The sequence below is a fragment of the Triticum urartu genome, chromosome 7A, assembly GCF_056163025.1.
Source record: "Triticum urartu cultivar PI428250 chromosome 7A, HENAU_Tu73, whole genome shotgun sequence".
NCBI classification, from domain to species: domain Eukaryota; kingdom Viridiplantae; phylum Streptophyta; class Magnoliopsida; order Poales; family Poaceae; genus Triticum; species Triticum urartu.
In genome coordinates, this window is record NC_141879.1 from 731,191,589 (window position 1) to 731,214,216 (window position 22,628).

The 22,628-nt window shown below is 46.7% G+C and overlaps 2 protein-coding genes across 4 annotated transcripts; both read right to left on the reverse strand.

The window, feature by feature from the left end:
* Nucleotides 1-90: 90 nt before the first annotated feature.
* On the reverse strand, nucleotides 91-20,895 carry LOC125525767 (GDSL esterase/lipase At4g28780). 3 transcript variants are annotated; one of them, XM_087536644.1, is made up of 4 exons: nucleotides 20,465-20,895; nucleotides 18,912-19,167; nucleotides 18,702-18,832; nucleotides 91-801 (listed from the first exon to the last, which is right to left on the reverse strand). In XM_087536644.1, exons 1-4 carry the CDS (start codon nucleotides 20,510-20,512, stop codon nucleotides 91-93), a joined length of 1,146 nt encoding a protein of 381 aa, XP_087392770.1. In that variant the 5' UTR covers nucleotides 20,513-20,895. The 3 variants fall into 3 exon arrangements, with proteins under 3 accessions (XP_087392770.1, XP_048546735.2, XP_087392771.1); XM_087536645.1 differs by lacking the exons at nucleotides 91-801; nucleotides 18,912-19,167; nucleotides 20,465-20,895 and adding exons at nucleotides 16,298-16,984; nucleotides 17,070-17,135; nucleotides 17,220-17,419 and having other exon boundaries at nucleotides 18,702-18,827; XM_048690778.2 differs by having other exon boundaries at nucleotides 18,912-20,895.
* LOC125525766 (protein FAR1-RELATED SEQUENCE 5) lies at nucleotides 14,548-16,263 on the reverse strand. Its single transcript, XM_087536643.1, has 2 exons — nucleotides 14,765-16,263; nucleotides 14,548-14,675 (listed from the first exon to the last, which is right to left on the reverse strand). The coding sequence occupies exon 1, from the start codon at nucleotides 16,261-16,263 to the stop codon at nucleotides 14,956-14,958; it is 1,308 nt and encodes a 435-aa protein (XP_087392769.1). The 3' UTR covers nucleotides 14,548-14,675; nucleotides 14,765-14,955.
* Nucleotides 20,896-22,628: the final 1,733 nt, after the last annotated feature.

Sequence of the window (22,628 nt, forward strand, 5' to 3'; positions counted from 1 at the left end):
ATGGAGTTTTCAAAAGAAATACAACAACGTACAACATTACTCAAACTCAAAAAAAAAAACCATGTGTTGTACTAATTTTCAAGGAATCAATCATCTCTGGTGGGCTAGCTCCTTGAAGCTGATGGGTGTGGTGATCTGTGTCGGGCCGTCCACGAAGAGCGCCTGTGCACTCAGCTCAGCAGCCCGCTGGCTGGGGTGCACGTTGTCAAAGAAAGCATACGCATCACGATGACTGCACAGTGTCGCATTCCTCGTGCACTTACCCTCCGCGCCCAGCCTACCGCTCCCGCAGCACGCGCTATCGGCGTTCAGGAACCCGGCCGCTTGGGGGTTGTCGAAATTGGCCTGTGAGCCGGCGAAAGAGTCGACAAGGGAGTACTTGAGGCCTGGGAGCCTCGTCGGGGCGAGGGCGGTGGCAAGGCCAGACTTGAACGCCGTGGCAAGCCCGGCAGCGAGGCGGTTCATGCCATCATTGCAGGCCCCCGTTGCGTTCAACAAACGCACCCGCGGCACACACCCTACTGGACCAGTGTTAATGATCCCAAACTTCCTTGCTCCCATCCCATACAGGTCAATGATGGCAGCAGAGTAGTTTGAGACGAGGGTGGCATATAGTGCAGCAACATCAGCTTGGGACTTTGGTCTGGTCTGGAAGAGATCGTTGCTGCCGGTGCCCAAGAGGAAGAAGGAGCTGGCAATGAGCTTGGAGACTTTACGGCTGCCCCACGCGACCTCCATCTCGGCCTTGGTGGACGCGAAGTATTGCACCTGCTTCGATAATGGTATGTTCTTTCCGGCGTTCTGCATACAAAATATATATGGCTAAATATTAGGGTGATAACAGATGCATGGTTATTTAGCTAAAGAAACAACCAAGTGGTTGATTAGTGACAATATATTAGCTGCATTTTAAAATTGAGACCTTTTGGTTTTGTTGAAACAAATGTTTGACTAAACCATATATAACATTCAATTTATGTGACATGAAGTTAGTGCCGTCAAATTTGTATTTAAAAATACTAAGTTAAATTTGTAGTAGAAACCACAGGGGACACTCCACAACAACACTTGCAGTTAATTGAGAATTCTGGCTTGTATACGTGCCATCATTCAAGCACATGGTTGTCAAACTTTTAAAAAAAATTTGCTGTCAAACTTGGACTCGGTTTAATTTGGAGTACTTGTTGTGAGCCTGTGATGATTAGTTGATTAATTAGCTAACTTTTTCAAAAAGAGGGGAATGTCTTCGGCCTCTGCACGAAGTGATTGCACACAAACTTTGATTACCTAACCATAAAACAACTTAATTATAAATTCACTTCCGCTTCGGTAGACCCCCTGTAAACACAAGGACGGCCGAGATTGCCCAATACCCCTTCATAACAAAGGTCAGGATGGGCATATTTTGAAAAAGCTTCCCCGACCGGCCCGACTGCCCGCAAAAAAAAACAGGCGAAGCAATACGTATATGAATACAGCCCGCCCGCCCGGGAGGGAAAAAAATTAAACCGGCCGGCCGCACGCGCCTGGTGACGTGGCAGGCATGCAGACGTGCCCGCCCGCGATCACGGCGGCAGTCCCCGCAGTCAACGCGTCGCGCCGCACCCGTCGCGGCCCCACCGGCCCACGTCCCCCGACCGCACGCCAGCCCGCACCCGTCCGCCAATCACAGCGCCCGAGGCGCGCATGCACGTAGGCGGTTGCACGCGCGTGCCGCCTGCCGGACGCCTCCGCTGCCGCCTGCCGGACGCCACCGCTGCCGCCTGCCGTCGCTGTCGGCTCCTCGCCTGCCGCGCCGCCGCTGCCGCTGTCGCTTGGCCTGCCACCCAACCGGCCCGCCGCCTGGCCTGCCCCCTCCGGACGCGCCGTTCGCGGCGCCCGACGGTCAAACGTCGCCTCGCCTGCCGCGCGGTCATTAACGCGCCGGCGTTAATAGCCGCGTTGCCGCCCGCCCGCCTCCTCCCCCGCCCCGCTATAAAACGGCGACGCCCCGCCCACGCCCGTCCCACCGTGCTGTCGCCTGCCCGCCTCCTCCCCCGCCCCCGCCCACACCCGTCCCACCGACGCCCGTTGCCGCCTGCCCGCACCCGATGTCGTTCTTCCGCGGCAGCAGCAGCACCAGCGGCGGCGGCGCCGACGATGACGTCCCCGGCGCATGGACGACGAGCATCGGTGTGCCGGAGACGCTGGAGCTCCACCGCTACTGCCTCCTTGTGCCGCCGGGCTGCCGTCTTCCACGCAACTGGAAGATCGACGCCGACGGCTACGCGACGCCGGGTCCCGGCGCGACGGAGGAGGAGCTCCGCAACCACAGCGGCGGCCGGCACAATATCGAAGGCCGGAAGCGGTTTTGGTGCGGGAAGGACTATTGGGAGGTCATGGCCGCCTTCCGCCTTGCGGCGGCCGGCAAGACCCCCGACCTGACGGGCCGCAGCGGCCGTCTTCGCGCACCGCCTCCACCGCACGATCGCCACAGACGTGGCGGCGGCCACGGTGTGCACCCGGCACCGGCGCCCGCGCCGGCCGCCGCTCCCTCGCCGCCGGGGTAGACTTGCCGCCGGAGCAGGTCATCCTCCGCGAGGACGGCGACCCGGATGACACGCCGGGGTACCACGTGGCCGTACGGGCGTCGGAGGCTGCAGCGGCGGCGGCGGAGGCGATGGAGGCCGCCGAGATTGCGGCCGCAATCCAGGCGGCCGAGGCGGCGCAGCAGGCGGCGATGGCGGCGCCGGAGTGGCAGCAGGTGCCGCCGGAGTGGCAGCAGGAGTGGGAGCAGGCGCCGGCAGAGTGGCAGTAGGCGCCGACGGAGGAGGAGGGTTCCGACGACGATCCGGTGGACTGGGACGACCTCGCCAACCGGTCCAGCAGCGACGATGACGGCGGCGACGGCCCTGCCGTGATTGACCTCATTGATAGCGACAACGAGTAGTTTTTTTACTGTGTTTTTTATTTAATTTGGTTATGTCGTTGTAAGCCTAATTAGTAGACTTTATGTATGAACTTGTAATCATCGAGTTCGCTCGACTATGTAAAATATTTTATCTATGTTGAATGAAATTTAAGTGAAATTTCTTTTGTCCTTTTCATTCAAGAGTTTTGATTTGATGATAGATTTGTACACGAAAATATGGTAAAACATAATAAAATAGTAAGGACGCTAAAGTACGTGATTGCATGCATGTAACAGAACAAAATTTTGCGAGTGTGTGTGCATCCCGAATGTAGTCCTACACGCACGATATGAACGAAATCAGACAGGAAACACACGTAGCTCAGTGTGTGTCCGGACATCGGTGTAGGGTACTTTAGCCTAGGAAACCCTAGAAAATGCGTCGAGGGTTAAAAAATTGCGAGAATTGGCGTGGGTGCTGTGGATGGTGATGGCAACGTGTGAAAAAAGTGTCGTGACGTTTGACAGAGTAGAAAAAAACCGTAGTTGGGAACCCCCTCCCCGGCAGACCGAGAAGTAGCTGGTTGCACTGGGGCTACGTGATCGCGTGCATGCAATTGCACCAAAGTGTGCGTACAGGTGGGCACGGCCAACGTAGCCCCCACGCAAGGTTGGAACGAAAACGGACACAAAACGAATGTTGCGTCACGTCCGGGCAGTGTTTTTGCTATTTTCGACCTGGAAAACCCTAGAAAATGCGCCGAGCGCCGGAAAAATACGAGAATTGGCGTGTGTGCTGTGGATGGTGATGGAAACGTGTGGAAAAAGTGTCGTGGCGTTTGACGGAGTAGAAAAAAACCGTAGTTGGGAACCCCCTCCCCGGCAGACCGAGAAGTAGCTGGTTGCACTGGGGCTACGTGATCGCATGCATGCAATTGCACCAAAGTGTGCGTACATGTGGGCACGGCCAACGTAGGCCCCCACGCAAGGTTGGAACGAAAACGGACACAAAACGGACGTTGCGTCACTTCCGGGCAGTGTTTTTGCGATTTTCGACCTGGAAAACCCTAGAAAATGCGCCGAGCGCCAGAAAAATATGAGAATTGGTGTGTGTGCTGTGGATGGTGATGGCAACGTGTGGAAAAAGTGTCGTGACGTTTGACGAAGCAGAAAAAAAACCGTAGTTGGGAACCCCCTCCCCGGCAGACCGAGAAGTAGCTGGTTGCACTGGGGCTACGTGATCGCATGCATGCAATTGCACCAAAGTGTGCGTACATGTGGGCACGGCCAACGTAGGCCCCCACGCAAGGTTGGAACGAAAACGGACACAAAACGGACGTTGCGTCACGTCCGGGCAGTATTTTTGCGATTTTCGACCTGGAAAACCCTAGAAAATGCACCGAGCGCCGGAAAAATACGAGAATTGGCTGTGTGCTGTAGATGGTGATGGCAACGTGTGGAAAAAGTGTCGTGACGTTTGACGGAGTAGAAAAAAAACCATAGTTGGGAACCCCCTCCCCGGCAGACCGAGAAGTAGCTGGTTGCACTGGGGCTACGTGATCGCATGCATGCAATTGCACCAAAGTGTGCGTACATGTGGGCACGGCCAACGTAGGCCCCCACGCAAGGTTGGAACGAAAACGGACACAAAACGGACGTTGCGTCACTTCCGGGCAGTGTTTTTGCGATTTTCGACCTGGAAAACCCTAGAAAATGCGCCGAGCGCCAGAAAAATACGAGAATTGGCGTGTGTGCTGTGGATGGTGATGGCAACGTGTGGAAAAAGTGTCGTGATGTCTGACGGAGCAGAAAAAAACCGTAGTTGGGAACCCCCTCCCCGGCAGACCGAGAAGTAGCTGGTTGCACTGGGGCTACGTGATCGCATGCATGCAATTGCACCAAAGTGTGCGTACATGTGGGCACGGCCAACGTAGGCCCCCATGCAAGGTTGGAACGAAAACGAACACAAAACGGACGTTGCGTCATGTCCGGGCAGTATTTTTACGATTTTCGACCTGGAAAACCCTAGAAAATGCGCCGAGCGCCGGAAAAATACGAGAATTGGCGTGTGTGCTGTGGATGGTGATGGCAACGTTTGGAAAAAGTGTCATGACGTTTGACGGAGTAGAAAAAAAACCGTAGTTGGGAACCATATTTAAAAATAATTTGTTTTCTGTTTGAAGTTAAAAAAATATCATAAGATATGACCATGCATGGACTACTGCACGCCGACGCTAATCAACCCGTGTCGTCTAGGGCCGGCCCAATCATTGCGTACGGCAGTGGAGACAGAAGCGACGCGGGCCCGACTGAATCTATCGTGATTAGCACCTGGCACGCCCGCCGCCATATGCCCTCGTCACCCACGACGCCCTGCCCCAAGCCCTAATCCACGCCGCCATCTGCCCCCGATCCCCTGACACCCCTCACCCTGTCCTCTTCAGCACGCCGCCGTCCATCCACCCCTTCTGGCCCCGTGACGCCACTCCGCCGTCTGTCCGCCGCCGGTGGAGAACACCTCATCCGCCGTCCGTCCGCCGCCATTGGAGAACATTAAATCCGCCGTCCACCGATCGACAGCACGCCATCCAACGTGGTCGTCGTCTACATCACGTCAGCCGAAGATTCTGACGTAGGCGGCCGTGGTTCCACAGCACGCAGTCGGCGTCGTCATCACCACCAGCACCCCCCCCCCCCCCCCCGCCGCGGCCACCGACGGCCGTACTGGTGGGAGGTAATTTTTATGTTTTTTCAACGATGCAATCATCATGTTCATCATGTACACATGAAAAGTAGCTAATATGTTATTTGCTCCTATTCGTAGTGATGGAGGACTACGGACAGATTTTCTGTTCTGTTGAGAAGTGGTGTCTCCTCGTCAGCAAACTGACCTCTAGGCAAAAAAAATACAATTTGCAAGCACTAGACTAGGACAAATGTTGATGATTCCTAGTGTACTCATGCGCAAGTGTCTGCTAAAGTTTATGATTAAATCATACGCAGTGGACACAGAAAGGTTCATTATGCCATCAAGAAACGGTGCGATATCATTGCGCGCTGAAGATGTGTTTGATATTTTTGGCCTAGTGAACAAGGGCAGAGATGCCATGAAAGCTTTAGGTAAAGGGGGGCTAAAGGTGAAAGTGAAGGTTCCGAGTCGTTTCATAGATTCGAGTACGAATGAAATAATGATAGACCAGCTTATACAGGACATCACTACTAGTGGATTGTATGATGATGATTTCCTGCGTCGAATTATGTTGGTTCTTCTAGGCACTGTTCTTGCACCACACTCCACGGTAGAAGTTCCTAATGCTTTTTACAAGCTAGTGGAGGATGTGGAGAGCATTAAATCATTTAACTGGAACGCGTTTACTTTACGCGCTTGCGTCGATGGCATCACGAAGACTTTATCGGATCGTACAAATTTTACATGGCTGGTGGGAAACCTTGCTCTCATACAGGTAAATTGTATGTTATATATGTTATTTCGAACTATAGTCTGGACTGTTAAGATACATCGTACGGCTGCGGGAATGGGAGGGTAAGTATTTATGGTTTGCATGCATGGAGTTATGGAACGTTTTTCATGGTGAGTAATTTAAAATGATTTAACATGGCACAGGTTGATGACATAATAAGTGAGAAGCACAGACAGATGATAATTGCTCAAGAGGGGAAATTTGTGGAGGAAGAATCTGAGCCAGTTGATAGAACAGGTCGTTCGCGGAAAAGGAAGGATAATAGAGACGAGGCTTCATCGAGCAAGGACACGACCTTAGATCAAATTATGAAAAGCATCAAAGACATGCAGAAAGAAATTCGCCTTGTCCCTAAAAAATGTGCTGAGGTAATTAGTGATGTGTTATTCAAATTACATGAGATTATTCATATTCTTTGCATGTACTTACTGCTTCCCATGTGTTATTGCAGATAGTACTGGAGGAGCTGGAGAACAAAGGTCTTGTCTTCAAGACAAATAGAGGGTTTAGTGATGTTGAGTTTGTGGAGCACAGTGAGAACTGGATGAGGAGGTATGGTCCGTCAAAATATTTTCCAGATGTAAAATCAACTCCTGCAAAGGACGATATGGACAACGGGGTGGAGGCATCCTTCACCAATGGGAACGGGAAGAAGTCCGCACGTGAGAAAGGTATGCATCTCAACACACCCGGTACAGGAGATGAAGGGGACCCCTTCGTTATTGACGAGAATGGTAATTCAACCGACCCATCTTTTGCAACGGTACGCACGAATGACTTTCCAGCAGTTACTTCAACCCCCAAGAATATAAATGCAGTGTCAGACGGGTCTAGCGTCGATAAATCTGAGGAGATTAGTATGGATAGTCTGAACATACTTATTAAAAAAGAGAAAGAAAGTGGCACTTAGGAGAATGATGGGAATGAGAAAGAAAGTGGCACTAAGGAGAATGATGGGAATGCGAAAGAAAGTGGCACTGAGGAGAATGAAGGGAAACGCAAGAGAAAAAAGTCAAAGCATATTCTTTCACCCTTCCAGCAGATCGGTGGACGTAAACGTCCAAAGAAAAGTAAGTGTTATGTACTTTGTTTTGAAGATATTTCATTCCTTCCATGCACAATTTATTTACTCATTATTTGATTATATTTTAGGTTTGTTTGGTATAAGAGACGTTCTGATTAATACCGATTACATTACTGAGGATCACATAGAGACCGCGAAGGTTTATATCAAGACACTATCAGACTCGACGAAGCTTAGTAGGAAAACTGACGTGCACATGATAGGAATTGCTGGGGAAACATGTACACCTGATATGCTTCAAGCCATCATTGCGAAAAAATGGTTGCATGGCGGTGTAAGTATTACAACAATTATATGAAGTTGTACATGTCATATTTAATTTTTTCTAAGAGGAGTATTTCTGTTATGTTATTTTCAGGTCATCAATAGTTATTGCAACCATATGCAGACCCATAATCCTCGTCCTGACCGTCACATTTTATCATCTTGGGTGTCACACTGGCTTATTCTTCGTGCTGAAGGAAAGGTTAAGAACTCTAAGCACCATTTTATGGAGCATTTCACAAACCAAAATAAAATGGTGTCTAGAGTTAATGAGGAGTATTTCATTACAGATAAGGTATTTCACATTTGTATGATCCTTCGTAGTACATAACTAATTGTGTGTCCAAGAACTTGACTAAACTTTGTTGTAGGCATACTTTCCTTTTCATGTGGAAGAAAGTCACTGGATAACAATTCTCATGCACAACAAGAAAAAAGAGTTTCAAGTTTTAAATTCTACTGGTAAATGCAGCAAGGCAGTTCTTAAAAAAATAAGGCAGCTGGTAAGCTTCTTTCTTTACATGTAACAAGATAGATAGTACTAATTAGTTATGTACTTCATATGAACTTCACATCTATATTTCAGAGGGCAGAAATAGCTAAAGATACCTTGGAGGTGAACTCCCTTGTACAAACGGAACATCCAGACGCATCTTCGTGGCCAATAAATGAGTACGATATGCCGTTACAAAAGGATGGGTATGTTCAAATGTTTAAGTTCTAAGTACTTCTCTTACACAGCAATGCCTGACTCGAGGTTTTTTACAGAGTTTCTTGTGGTCTGTTTGTGGTGAAATGCATTCAAAACTGGAACGGAGATGAATGGATATTTGAGTTTGATCAAGCTGAGGTGAATGCTTCAAGGGGACGCATTCTAGCTGAAATACTTTTTTCAGAGTGCAACACGATGGAAACTGTGAAAGAGAAGATTTTGAAGATCATGGACAAGAATTAGTTTGTTGATGGGTTTTTGGCTACGAGAACATTCTTTTTCTTATTATCGCAACTAAATAAACGTGCCGTTGACGGCACTAGGAACAATTTTGATATTATAACATTTCTTATTGTAATGGGCATGATTATGCACGTCCGCAACTAAATAAAGGTGCTGTCATCGGTACTAGCTACAATATTTATTTTCCAACTATATATGTTAAGCTGCTATGTGCTATATGCTTATGTGATGATGATGCCGCCGTCTGCTGCTCGTAGAGTTTCATATAAATGGAGGCAGACGGCTGGCTTTATGTGCAATATTATTATGTGATGATAATGCCAGTCGCCGTTTGTTGGTTCTTAGATGCACATATAAATGCAGGCGGACGCCTCCTCGTTTGCTAAAAAAAATTGACTAGAAAAAAAACAGCCCGACCTTCCCTTGTGGACCCAGGGACTGTCACTAGTAGAAAAAGGGTCAAACGTGAAGCACATTAGTGCAGGTTTGAATTAGAGCCGGCACTAATGTGCACATTAGTGCTGGTTCGTGGCGGCGATCAATAGTACCGGTTCGTGGCGAACCTTTAGTACCGGTTCATGCCACGAACCGGTACTAAAGAGGCTGCATCAGCCTGCGGTCAGGCTATGGCCCCACCATCACTATTTAGTGCCGGTTCTTACCACGAACCGGTACTAATGAGGTTATGGCAAGCTGTTTTTAGTCCCACCTCGCCAAGAGAGAGGCAGTATGAGCGGTTTATAAGCCGTGAGTGCACAGACAATAACGAAGAGTTGCAATGCTCACCTACATGTTGATTAGCTTCAAGCCTTGCGGAATAGCATAGATTGCACTGAGCTATGTGCAGTGCAGTCTACACTATTCCAAATGGCTTGAAGCAAATTAACCAGCATTGCACCTCTTTTTTATTTTTAATAACTTATTTAAACTCCGGACTTCTTTTGTATTCAGTATGCAGCATTTAAAGCGACGTCATCAATTTCCAACATGTTCTGACATCATTTATTGTTTTCGGTCATTTACCTAATTGTTTAGAGAGCTAAATGACCGTGAAATTGAAAATCACTACAAAATGAATCCTGAAAATGTTGAAACTTGGCATGGTATCATCATATCACCCGCATAGCATGCGCGAAAGAGTAGAGAGGGTCACGGCAAAAACTGGACGCACTTCGTGTACAAACTGGACAAACTCTTTCCGAGTATCAGAGTTTCGGAGTCCGGAGTGGGTACTAATGTGCATCCCACCAATCAGGAAGAATCACACGGATCGTGTGTTTCTTTCTAGCTCTTGCGAGTCGTTGGATCAAGGATGTGTTTCTTCCTAGCTCATGTGAGTCGTTGGATCGAAACTACCACAATCACTTTGTGAGCCAGACGACCCTATATATAGCTAGCCCACCTCTCGCCTTCCCTGCATAAGTCTTTCAGTTCATCAACTACATACATCTACCAGTTCATCGACTGCATACATCTACCAGTTCATCGACTGAATACAAATCATTCGGATTCGCCATCATACGTCCAACCGTGCATTTGATATGCATATATATGCATCACGAGCCACGGTTGGGCTGTATGATGGCGATACCGATTGGTTTGTTCTAGATCCGACATAAAAGGTTTGATACAACTTCTTTTTTGTGACATAAGAGCTATCTCTCCTCCTACCTATTTTAGTTACACAACTACCTATTTGTGCCAAATTTTCACTTTTGCTGTTGCTCTTGCATCATAAGCATGGTATCATCATATCACCAGCATAGCATGCGCGAAAGAGTAGAGAGGGTCACGGCAAAAACTGGACGCACTTCGTCTACAAATTGGACAAACTCTTTCCGAGTATCAGGGTTTCGGACTATACAAAAATAAATAATGCAGAAAATAAAAAAACTATACAAAAAATTACTCAAAAATAAATAATGCAGAAAAGAAAAAACTATATAAAAACTAATCAAAAATAAATAAAAGAAAATAAGTAATGCAGAAAATAAAAAACTATATAACAAATTTGTTGGCGCACTGCCCTGTGGGTCTACCAGACCTAGGGTGTGCAAATGCAGGCCCAGGAGGGCCAGCAGATTCACAGGGCAGCGCGCCCTAATTAATTAGGCCCAGAAGTCTGCTATATAGAGGAGTTCGAAGAGGTAGCCGCGGTTGGGTTTATAAACCAGTGCCGCTCCCCTTCGCCGGGCGAGGTGGGACTAAACTTTGGGGTGGCAGCGCAAGGCTTTAGTACCGGTTGGAGCCACCAACCGGTACTAAAGGCCTATTTTCGCCAGGCCAAGCGGCGGGAAACGAAGGCTTTTAGTACCGGTTGGAGCCACCAACCGGTACTAAAGGCCCATCCTATATATATAGCTCTTACGAAAATTTCAGTTTCATCCCCGCTTCGTCTCCAACCTCCGCCACGCGCGCCGCACGATCCCGTCGTCGCCGCCCGTCGTCCGTCGTCATCGTCGCTGTCCCCGCCGCCGCCCGTCGTCGTCGTCGTCTCGCGCTGCCGCCCCGAACGCCGCCGCCGTCCGTCGCCATCGCCGCGGCCGTACGTCTCTCTCTCGCTCCCGCACACACATACACACACACACACGCCGGCGCCCCCGCTCGTACGTACGGGGCGGCGGCGTACAGGGCCGCACACACACACACATACACCACACACACACGCATACACACACACATACACACATACGTACACACATATATGTATATATACACACACATGCATACACACACACATACACACACACACATTTTTTTTACTTATTTTCTGTTTTTTAGAAAAGTTAATTAGATGATCGAATGTTAGATTAATGTCGAATGTTAGATGAATTAGCTAGCTAGATAGAAAAATTGTCGAACTAGAGATTAGAACTAGTTGAATAATTAATATAACTAGTTTATTTTTAGTAAGAAAATTTAGGTATATGAGATTAGAACTAGTGGAATAATTAATATAACTAGTTTATTTTTAGTAAGAAAATTTAGGTATATGAGATTAGAACTAGTTGAATAATTAATATAACTAGTTTATTTTAGTAAGAAAATTTAGGTATATGAGATTTGATGATCTAATTAAAATATTATTTGTTAATGAGTTTTTCTGTTTATTTAATTTTTTATATATTTTGACTTTATATAAATGTTAGATTAATGTCGAATATTAGATGAATTAGATAGAAAAGTTAAATATATAGTAATGTCAATTGAATATATAGTTAGATATATTAATGTCAAATGTTAGATGAATATATATTTGGCTAGATATAGGTGTTTAATGTTTCACCTATATGAACATAGGAAATGTCATCTGACGACGAAAAAGATTTTATTTTGTGCGAACACTGTGAAGACCAGCGCGGCCTGTGCGACCAAAATTTCCTTGTTGATGGTAGGCGCTCCAACATCAAGCTGGATGAGACATTCGAAGTTGATACAGTAAGTCACTTTGTCAATTATTATTTGAATGCAAAACTTATGCTTCATTTGCTTCAACTTATAATTTTAAATTTTCACTATTCTACTAGCGCATCCCCTGCCATGCAAGAATTTTTGTCTTGGATAAGATAGGTTTTAGTGCTATAGATGATATGGAGGTAAAGAGAGTTTACTTGAAGACGGAGCATGGGTATACTTTCAACGTCAAATTATATAATGGAGACACATACACCCATTTTGAATGCAAAACTTGGCAAGCACTATGCAAGGCTTATGCATTTGAGCCTGATATGGTTATCACCTTTGATATTCGTCCAGAAGATGATATTGAAGGTAATATAGACATCTGGGTCGATGTGCAAACGCCTCCAGTTCTATAATTTGGTGAGTTTTTCTCAACCATGCATGCATATGTTTATGTCTTTCATACAGTTTATTCAAAAATAGTTGACAACTAATTTGTATTGTCAGCTTATTTCGGTTCAAGCAAACATGTCCGGCGCTTGGTAGACAGGACCTACTACTGCCCCGGGGCTCAACTAAACTGCGAGGAGATAAGTCATTATGTTTCATGGCTTGAGGATCTTAATACTGTCAAGACAATTTTTTTTTCTAAACTTAGAAATGTTAGTACTCAAAACGTGCGACCAATGGTGATCGTATTGAACTACGGTCACATCTATAATCAAAAGATGGTATGATTTTAAATATTTGTCCTTAATTAGTGCATCTTTTGCATACATTATTTTTGAAGCTAAACTTTCATTGCTTAGTATATTAATTACTATACGATGTTGTTCAACAGGGACTTCCGATGACAGTTGTGCCTCAGTGGATCGAGACAAAAGGTCGCATGTCAATGGTTAGCTTACGACCAAGATTTCCTACATTGCACATGAGTGCATTCAAGATTTCTGAAAGCGAAGAATGCTTAATAGTGAAAGATTGGAGCAAAATTGTTAACGATCGCAGAGAAGTACTAGGGGGCAGTAAGGAGAAGCGCAACCCAAGATTAGGAGACAGATTCATCTGCATGCTCCAGTATGATGAATCAGGAGAGCTATACATGTTCTATGCTATTCTACCTGAGAGGGAGCAGCAGGATCAGTAGCTACTAGTTCATGCTCTTAATTAGTACTTGTCTCATGTCCGTGTCCTGAACTTCGATCTTGGTGACGATTATGTTGAACTTGATGATACCTTTGCTTCTGTTACAAAGTGAATGTTTCCTCTTTAAGCTAGCCAGCGTTGATCATGATTAGATAGCTAGTGCGGTAATGACTATGATGATTAAATAGTGGTAATTAGACGACTATGATGATTTTTAGCTAGCTAGAGTTTATTTATTTATTAATATGCGATGATGATGATGATGATGATGATGACGACTACAACTCATTATAACGTAAAACAATCCTAAATTAAATTGATAACACAAATTTAATTGAAAAATACAAAATAAAACAAAAACCCACAACCATTTAGTACCGGTTGGTGTTACCAACCGGTACTAAAGGGCTCCCGGCCCCCGGAGCTGGCTCGTGCCACGTGGTTCCCCTTTAGCACCGGTTCATGCTGAACCGGTACTAAAGGGGGGGGGCTTTAGTGCCGAAAGGTTAGTGCCGGTTCCATAACCGGCACTAAAGGGCCTTTACGAACCGGTGCTAATGGCCCGTTTTCTACTAGTGTGTGCATCCAACCAAAATCTAGCCGACAGGCGACTCGGGCGGTCGATGTGGACCCCACAAGAGCCCACAAGTAGGCCAACGGGGCTGACAAGGAGCTTGTAACAGAGGAGTTCGAGAGAAACAGCCGACGCAGCTATTTAAGCCGGTCGGTGCGCCCTTCCGTTCGCGAGGTGGGATTAAATAAGGCGATGCGGTCGACGCAACGCTGGCGAGGCTCCATTTCTTGCAACGTCGCTGCCCGGCCCATGTCGGCCCAGTACGACAGGGCCAGCCTCGCCCCTCCCCGGCCCAGTCATCGTTGTCTCGCGCGCCCGACGAAGGAGTTTAGTCCCACCTCGGAAGCTGACGGGGGTGAGGACCAGCTTAAATATGCCGGCGTGCTACACAGGTCGAACTCCTCTACTAGTACTGCTTGAAATCGCCGCCCCGTTGGACCCGGCTGCTGGGCCCTTGATGGGCTTTATATGGACCTCCCGAGTCGCCTCGTTGGCTTGATTTGGGTTGGGAATATAGCCCAACTTGCGGTCCAGCAGCCGGTTGGGCATTTTTTTGCACAACGACGGTCGGCTATGTTTTTTTGCACAACGACGGTCGGCCATGTTTTTTGCAACAGGTACAGTAACAAAAACGCAGCATATTAAAACTGTGAACTCTTTCACATAGCAGTACAAATAAGATGGCAATTCATTAAACAAATATGATGTGTCATATCACATATGTTCACATAAGTATTTTCATCACACATAAATAAATCTAGACATAAAGTTTTCTGCCACACAAGTACGAACAAGAAACAACATAGTTTATTCGGACTAGACTCATGCGACCGTTTTTATTCTTCCAACATAGCAAGATGCTTCTCTACGCCCAATTCCTGAACATAACATAAAAATATGGGTGAGAAAATATAGTTTGTAAAACCGAAGTACCAACATAACAAAAAATAATAAGGTAGCATCTTACTTCTGGTTTTTTCGACATGTAGCCTTGTTATGACCTGGTAGACTACACAGACTGCACAAAGGACCACTTTTTTTCTCTGTAAAATCTTTTGGCCTACCATTCTTTGTAACATCGGGGGCCCCCTTTGACCGTCCCTTCTTAGGTGCACCCTTCGTCGAAACTTTCTCAGGATCACCAATACCAGGCTCAACTTATTGCGCTTGACTTGCCTCCTTCTTAAGCTTAGCATACCTTCTACTTCCTATAAGTTCCTTCTCTGGTATCTTTTTCTGCGCTATTATGTTGTCCAGACACTTCATCAACTCGTCAAACAAGAAGGGATCATTTGCTGCAACATGAGCTGCCTCTGCGGTTTTTATGCTTATTTGACTATACCGGTCTCTCTCTAATGGCCCTAACCAATCCCATCCAAACATATCACTCTTCCGCTGCACAGGCAATCCATCTCTCGCATTTTTTGACAACCGATGAAGGACACAACACTTTGGTATTTCAGTTATGCTCAGATGATGGAGAACAAAAAGAATGTGTTTGCATGGCAGGCCTTTCCGAACCATCCTAAGACAACTGCATGTTATAGTTTCTTCTGAGTTACCTGGTTCATAAACAACATTATACATGAACTTGTGGTTATCCTTCCATGTCACCATATATGTCTGACGCTCAATTCTCACGAGCGTCTCAAATATCTCCAGCTGACCCATCTTGTGCAAATCATCTTGCAGGATGTAAAAATTAGCAGGTGTGAATACTTTGGCGGCATGCTCCTCAAGTGCCTTATATTCAGTAACCGACGGTGGTTCTTTTTGGTGTGCCTCACAGTCATCGTACGCCTCATTCTCACGCAGGCGAACTATACAGTTCTCATAATGCACAACCAAATCAACTATTGTCATACCGTAGTCCAGGTGTAGGTGAAGGCAGGAGTTGAGGCTTTCGCTTCTCTGGTTACTTCGCATACCAAGGAAAAAACCATCGGAAAGATATGAAGCTGCCCAAAGTCTCTTCTTCCTGTACATCCTGTCAAGCCACTCTTTAGTTCTATCCGTCTTCCACTTATTATAGAAAGCGGTCCATCTCTGCTCAAAGTTCGCTTGAGAGGTGGCATAGTATAAGAGCGATCTGAACTCATCCAGTGACTTGTAATACAGGTGCCTCTGCATATTTTTCTCGATATGCCAGGAGCAAAGACGATGGAAAACATCTGAAAGCATAGTCCGAATAGCCCGGATCATTGCAGCGTCACCATCTGTGATTATTGACTTTGGCTTCACCTGGCAGTTTGCCTTCATAAATGTCTGCAGCAGCCACACATATGTCCCTTCCGTCTCGTTAGCAATTATGGCACATCCAAACACTGTGGTGCAACGGTGGTTGTTAACTCCGACAAAGGGGACGAACGGCATACCATATCTGTTCATCTTATACGTGCTACCAAACACAACCACATCTCCGTAGTCCTGATAGTCCCTCCGCGACTGTGCATCACACCAAAACATACTCTTCAGTCGCCCTTCCTTGTCACGCACATACTCAAAAAAAAAACTCAGGGTCCTTCTCCTTCCTGCTCCTCATAATGCCAACTGCCGTCTCTGCGTCACCTTTTGCTATGAGCTTCATTTTTTCTCTGCAACAAAGATTGTAAATATCCCTCTTGATAAGCCCGCACTTATCGTACGAACCGTATCTGCTGATAAAGTTGTCCATTATTATATGCTTTCTTATCCCGGCAGCTTCCAACGCCAATATCTCTGCCCTCGTGCCTTCTCCAATCCGTCTGTGAGACCACAGAAAACAAACCTTGCCGGGCCTAGCCATCGCGTGGTTGTGATCATCCACGAATGACGCGACAAACCAAACACCACGTTCTCTGTCCAGCTTCACCACCATATGTGCACCGCAATCGCAACGAGTCTCCGGTCTAAGCCTGCGCTTGCGGCCCTCCATGGTTATAAACTTGCTCTGCCTTCTACCTGCCCTGGAGCAAAGAAATCTCCGGTACCGTATCATTCCTGAAGCACCTCGTTTGACTTTCTGTTTTCTGATGCTAAACCCGTTCTCTTTGGCGTGATTGTTATAGAATATGTATGCATCACCTTGCGACCGAAAGGTCATAGCCATCACCTTCCAATGTGTATCCACCATTTGCTGCTGCCTTCGAGCCTCCTCAATGTCGATCTCCCCCTCATCGTGATCACCGCTAATACCATCTGACTCCTCCTACAAAATTCATATGAAAATGTATATGTTAACTACTATCATTTAATTCATAATATTCATCGATGTACAACATCTATCTATGAACCTGGCTCAAGTTATCCGCGAATGATTCCTGTAAACTATTTTCCACATTGTCAACATCCACATCTTCCTGCAAAATTGTATACATAGAGAAATAGGTAGCCATGCCATACATTGCAGGTTCAAAGATGAAATCAAAATATACGGCACTTACGTTTTCACTATTTGCGCCATGTTCATTATGATCAAAATCCTCCGGAGGCAAGATATCAAATGACGACACGGAATCGTTGTCGCTGCTGTCATCATCTTCATTAAAAATATCGTTATCATTCTGAGTCGCCTTATTAGTACCATTATCATCCCCCGTCAATGCGGTTTGTTCATCCATGGCAACACGCCTAACTGACCAAACTGCATAACATTGTGAATTTATCACGTGTTAAGTTTGTACTGTGGATCATGTCCAACTGCAACTCTATCTGCCTACAACATGCGGTCGTCCGGGGATGCGCCGCTGCGACGGCATGTTTACTCAACCATAAACCCTAGATCACTATGTGTGACTCATATCATTTAGCATGCTAGGTTTAGACGAGGAGATTAGATGGCAAACCTTCGGCCGTGGAGTAGACAGCGGCGACGTGCAACACGAGGGTTAGATGGAAGACGGCAGCGACGTGGAAGACGAGGGCCGCGGTGTAGACGTCGCCGACGTAGGTCGACGCAGGGCCGGATCCGCGGCGTGCGGACGACAGCGCGGTCAGTCGCAGCCGACAAGCCGTCCGACGGCGACGTGCAAGACGAGGGTTAGATGGAAGACGGCGGCGACGTGGAAGACGAGGGCCGCGGTGTAGACGTCGCCGGCGTAGGTCGACGCGGGACGGATCCGCGGCGACGTTCAGATGCGGTGTCGGATGGGGTTCAATCGGCGGCGATCGCACAGTTAGAAACTGGGCGTGATCGACGTGCGTGAACGTCGGGCGGGCAAGAAGATCGTGCAGCTGACTTTTTTCCTCTACATGTGCGGCGGTTTTTTTTTATTCGTCAAGGTATACGGACGTCGGTCTATATGGTATGATAGGAGGTGGGCATACATTTCTTCCCGTATGAACATTATGCCCTTCTACGTTTTGTTGGGGGGGGGGGGGGGGGGGGGGGGGGGAGGCGGCGGGTCTACCGAAGCAAGCCCCTTATAAGTTTCTCACAGGTAACATGCGTACATGACCGACCTATACATGTGTCTCGGTTCCTAATCCCACGTTCCGGAGCTCCCTCCCTTGGACGTCGGTTCCAAATAAACCGGACAAATCCACCGACAGCAAGCTGTTCGGGAAAGTACCATCTCAAGTAGACGTTTTGAGCATATTTCCGGCTAGAATTTTAAAATTAGTTACTATTAATACAACTTTTTGCAATATTTACATTGGCAACTTGGGTAAAGCTTTCCCCTGCTATATAGATACTACACGGCACGATCTGCCTCTAAAATGTCATTTATCCACCGTTTATATTGTTCATAACTAATAAAACCATTGCACTAATAGTACTATACGTACCCTAAAAAAAATAGTACTATACGTAACATGAGGCTACAGCTACATACCAACTCTGTTGGAACAAAGAAGTGAAAACAAGCTGATATTATCTAGCTAGCACATAACCAAGCATCTGTAAATAAATTAAAGTGACTTACAGTGGAGTCGAGGATCCCGGATCCCGCCGAGGCGTAGCTCACGCCTCTGGTCAGAGCGCTGGGGATGAGATAGTTGCGTGATTTCAGCACCAGGTAAGCCAGGGGGCTCCTCTCGAACCCGAGGTGCCTCGCTGCAGCCATCCATGAAGTCAGCACAGGATCTACACATACATACATATAGTAGTTGTGAACTTGCGTGATGATACGTACCGATGAAGTCGGCGATGTTGTAGCCGTTGCTGAACCGCCCGGTGGCCTTCGCACCGCCGGGGAAGTCAATGCCGTAGAAGGGTTCATTGGCCCTGGGCACGTCCTTCCCTGGCAGATGGTTGTTGTTGCCCACGTCCAGCGTCGAGTCCCCCAGCACGAACATCGCCGGCACCACCGGCCGCCCCACCGCGCTAGCACCAACGGCACCGACGAACACAAGGCCCAGAAGCACGAGGACGAGATCCTTCATCGCTGCCTGTCTAGGAATCGAGCTAGCCAGAAGCTAACCTTGTGTATAGTACAGTAGAGTACAGGTGTGTGCGTGGTAATTGGCCGTCTAATGGTGATTATGGTGATGGCAAGGGGCAGGTACTTATAACCCCAATTAGTACGGTTTGATCGATCGATATGATCAGATCAACTAGCTACTAGCTAGCTAGTCAACGAAAGTGCCATGATCGGAGTATACATGCTAATAAAATATACACACATGTGAATGTGATGGATGCCTCCCTCGGAAAAGTAGTGCATGCTCGGTCGATCCATCAGAACGAGACTACCCCTCGATCACTTTAATTAGTTAGTTAATTAGCATGTTATGCTTACAGTATCTTCCGTCGAGATCTTGTCAACTCATGTCTGGCCGATCTCTACTTTCTAGAGATGACCGCACGTTCTTGTATTTGTTATTTTGTATCAGATGACAGGTCGATTCAATACAGTCTTAGGACGTTACAGCACAACTAACTACACGCCATCATGTGTATATAGTACAACATGATTGTAGAGCTAGCATCCGAGAGCTCGAATTATACAAAAATGACCGTCGGTTTCAGCGGCAGCCTCCACACATTGTGAGGCGTATATATGTACAATAGATGAGGATACTGTAGAGCTGGATCGATCGGCGTGGAGAATATTTTTAACATGTTTAAACAATTTGTTAGTCTATATGTCCACATCTCCATCTTATCTTGCTCTCCTTGCTTTATGCATGCGCTAAAAGAACAATGCAGTGGGTGGCTCATGAGTACCAATTAGTGGGTTAGTGCATCGTTGAGTACCACTACTCGTAAGCGCTACTTCGGCATGGACAATTAAGTTGGTAAAAGATGAGTACTAGTACAATGTGATACTACCAGTACCATGGCAATTTAATCTCATGATTCATGTGTAGGTACTCCATTCGCAATTGAGCACCTAGTAAGTAAGTAACCCGTCTCATACTTCACATGTGCGGGTTACATTTCGTCACGCGGTTTAATTTTGTCGACTGACCTCATGCATCTGCACTAATCACGTGAAGAGCAAGTGAAAACAATGCACGCCGACAGCTCGAAGCTTAACGACCAATTGCAAGGTTTGACCACTAATAATTTCAAAATTATACTCATCGATCTGCTTGCATGCGTGCTTTTGGAATGATTTATTTATCCTGTAGTGTAGCCACCATTGAAGTGCAAACTTAATTTTGCACTGTCAGGTGCAAAGAAAGGGAAACTGGCGATGCCGCGTTGGCACTTTTTATGGAGTAATAATTTCTTGTTTCGGACAAATCCCATCTGTTTCTTATATTTTATCCTGTTTTTGTGCACATGCATGATCTCGTCAAAACTGCAATGATGGTCCGTAGTCAATAGTTCTCACTCGGTCACTTCCCTACTTCCTTGCCTCCTCGCTCGACGGCGCCGCCGCCGCCGCATTTCGCCGGCAAATTTGACAATTTTGACCTGGGGACGAAATCAAATCACAAAATAAACTTCCCACAAAACTAATTCACACGGCTGACCTTTTTGTGTGGCGCCCGACACACTGACGCCACACCCTACGATGCAGCGCCTAATTCTGAGGCGTTGCACATCTGTCCACCGTGGCAGTCCCTGGGCCCACTCCCATGAGTGCAGCGCCTACGTGCTGCGCGCCACACATGTAATGTGCAGCGCCTAACCCTTAGGCGCTGCACTGTTTGTTACTAGTTGGCTGCCCCCCCCCTCCCCCACCCCACACACCCCTACCCCCATGGCATCCGACCCGAGATTTGCCCCCTCTCCCCCTCTCTCCCCCTCTCAAATCCTCTCCCAAATCTTGCAAATTTGAAAATTTTGTCCGTGGATTTCGAACTCAAACCCTCCCTTAAGGTAATCTTCTCCGATCCCCTTGTTTTGATCCAAGTAATGTTAACAAATCGCTCATTTGTTGCTAGTTTGGGGAAACCCTAGTTTTGTATGGATCTAGAGATTTGCATGGAGATGTGAGATGTTTGTTTGCCAATTTCCTATGATTAGGCTTGTTAGTATGTTAGAGTTATTCTTATGAGTGTTAGGGTTAGGGTTGTTGTTTCATATGTATTTTACGGTTTGTATTCCGTGTTAATCCTTGGATTATTACTCATGGAAGCAATGTTACGTTGTGTTGTTTGAATGCTTATAGGGATGGAAAGAACATGTGTGTTTGTTCATCATGGGGACAAAGACGCCTTCTTGAAAGGCAATATTGAACCGGACCCGGATGAGTTTGACATGGTGTTTGATAGTAGTCCTAGCTATGTGGAGCTCTTGAAACAAGTGAGTAAAGAGTTGAATTGGATGGACCCTAGTGATATCGTTGAGTTGGAGGGAAGCCATAATGTTGGTTTTAGAATGCACATCCGTTGGAAGACAATGCGTGTCAACTCGAAGCAACGTTGGGTTGCATACAAGGAGACGGTGGCCGAATCACTAGACAAGGCTCTTGAGTTATTTGCAACAAAGAAGGTTGATTCAAGTTTGCATTTGGACTTGAACCGGAACCCCTCCCCTTTGGTTGCTAGTAGCCCCCCACCCTTGAAGCGAGATGAAATTGTTGAACCTCTTTTGACCCAAGAAGTGAGGACAACATTGAGCACGTTTCCAAACAACCAAAATGAAGCTTTGCAAGAGGAGAATGATGAGTATGCGGACAATGACAATGAAGTTGATCTCCATGACAACAACGTGGGTGATCTCGACAAATATCATTTGCAAGAGACAATGGACCATTCCATCCCTTATTCCTGTGGCTATGCATCGGATTCGGATGACCAAGGTCTCGATGAATAAGTTGATGAGGAGGGGTTCACGGTGAAGGAGGCCGAAGCTTTTGAGAAGGTATTCGGTCATGATCATCGGACTACATTGTTCAAGGATGTTAGTCTCGCGGATGAAGCCGTGGTAGATGATGGCCAAGGTATATCTCTTGGGGTTAGGCCAAGATCTCACCGTGATTTGGATGACGACAAGAACGGGATTGCTAAATGGTCTAAGTTCGATACCTTCTTGGAATTGAAGATGTGGCTCGACAACTACTCAGTTACGCATTATCATCCACACAAGGTGGTGAACTCGGACGTTGATGTGTGCTACATGGTTGGAAATATGTCTGTGGATTGTGCGTGCAAGACCATGAAAAGGAGGTCCCACTTGGCACGTAGTGAGTTGTGTGCCAACTCACATGTGCCGAGGCAAAAGGGTGGATGGCAAGATTATGTCCCAAGACTGATACGTCTCCAACGTATCTATAATTTTTGATTGTTTCATGCTATTATATTATCAACCCTGGATGTTTTATATGCATTTATATGCTATTTTATATGATTTTTGGGACTAACCTATTAACCTAGAGCCCAGTGCTAGTTTCTGTTTTTTTCCTTATTTAGAGTATCGCAGAAAAGGAAAATCAAACGGAGTCCAATTGACCTGA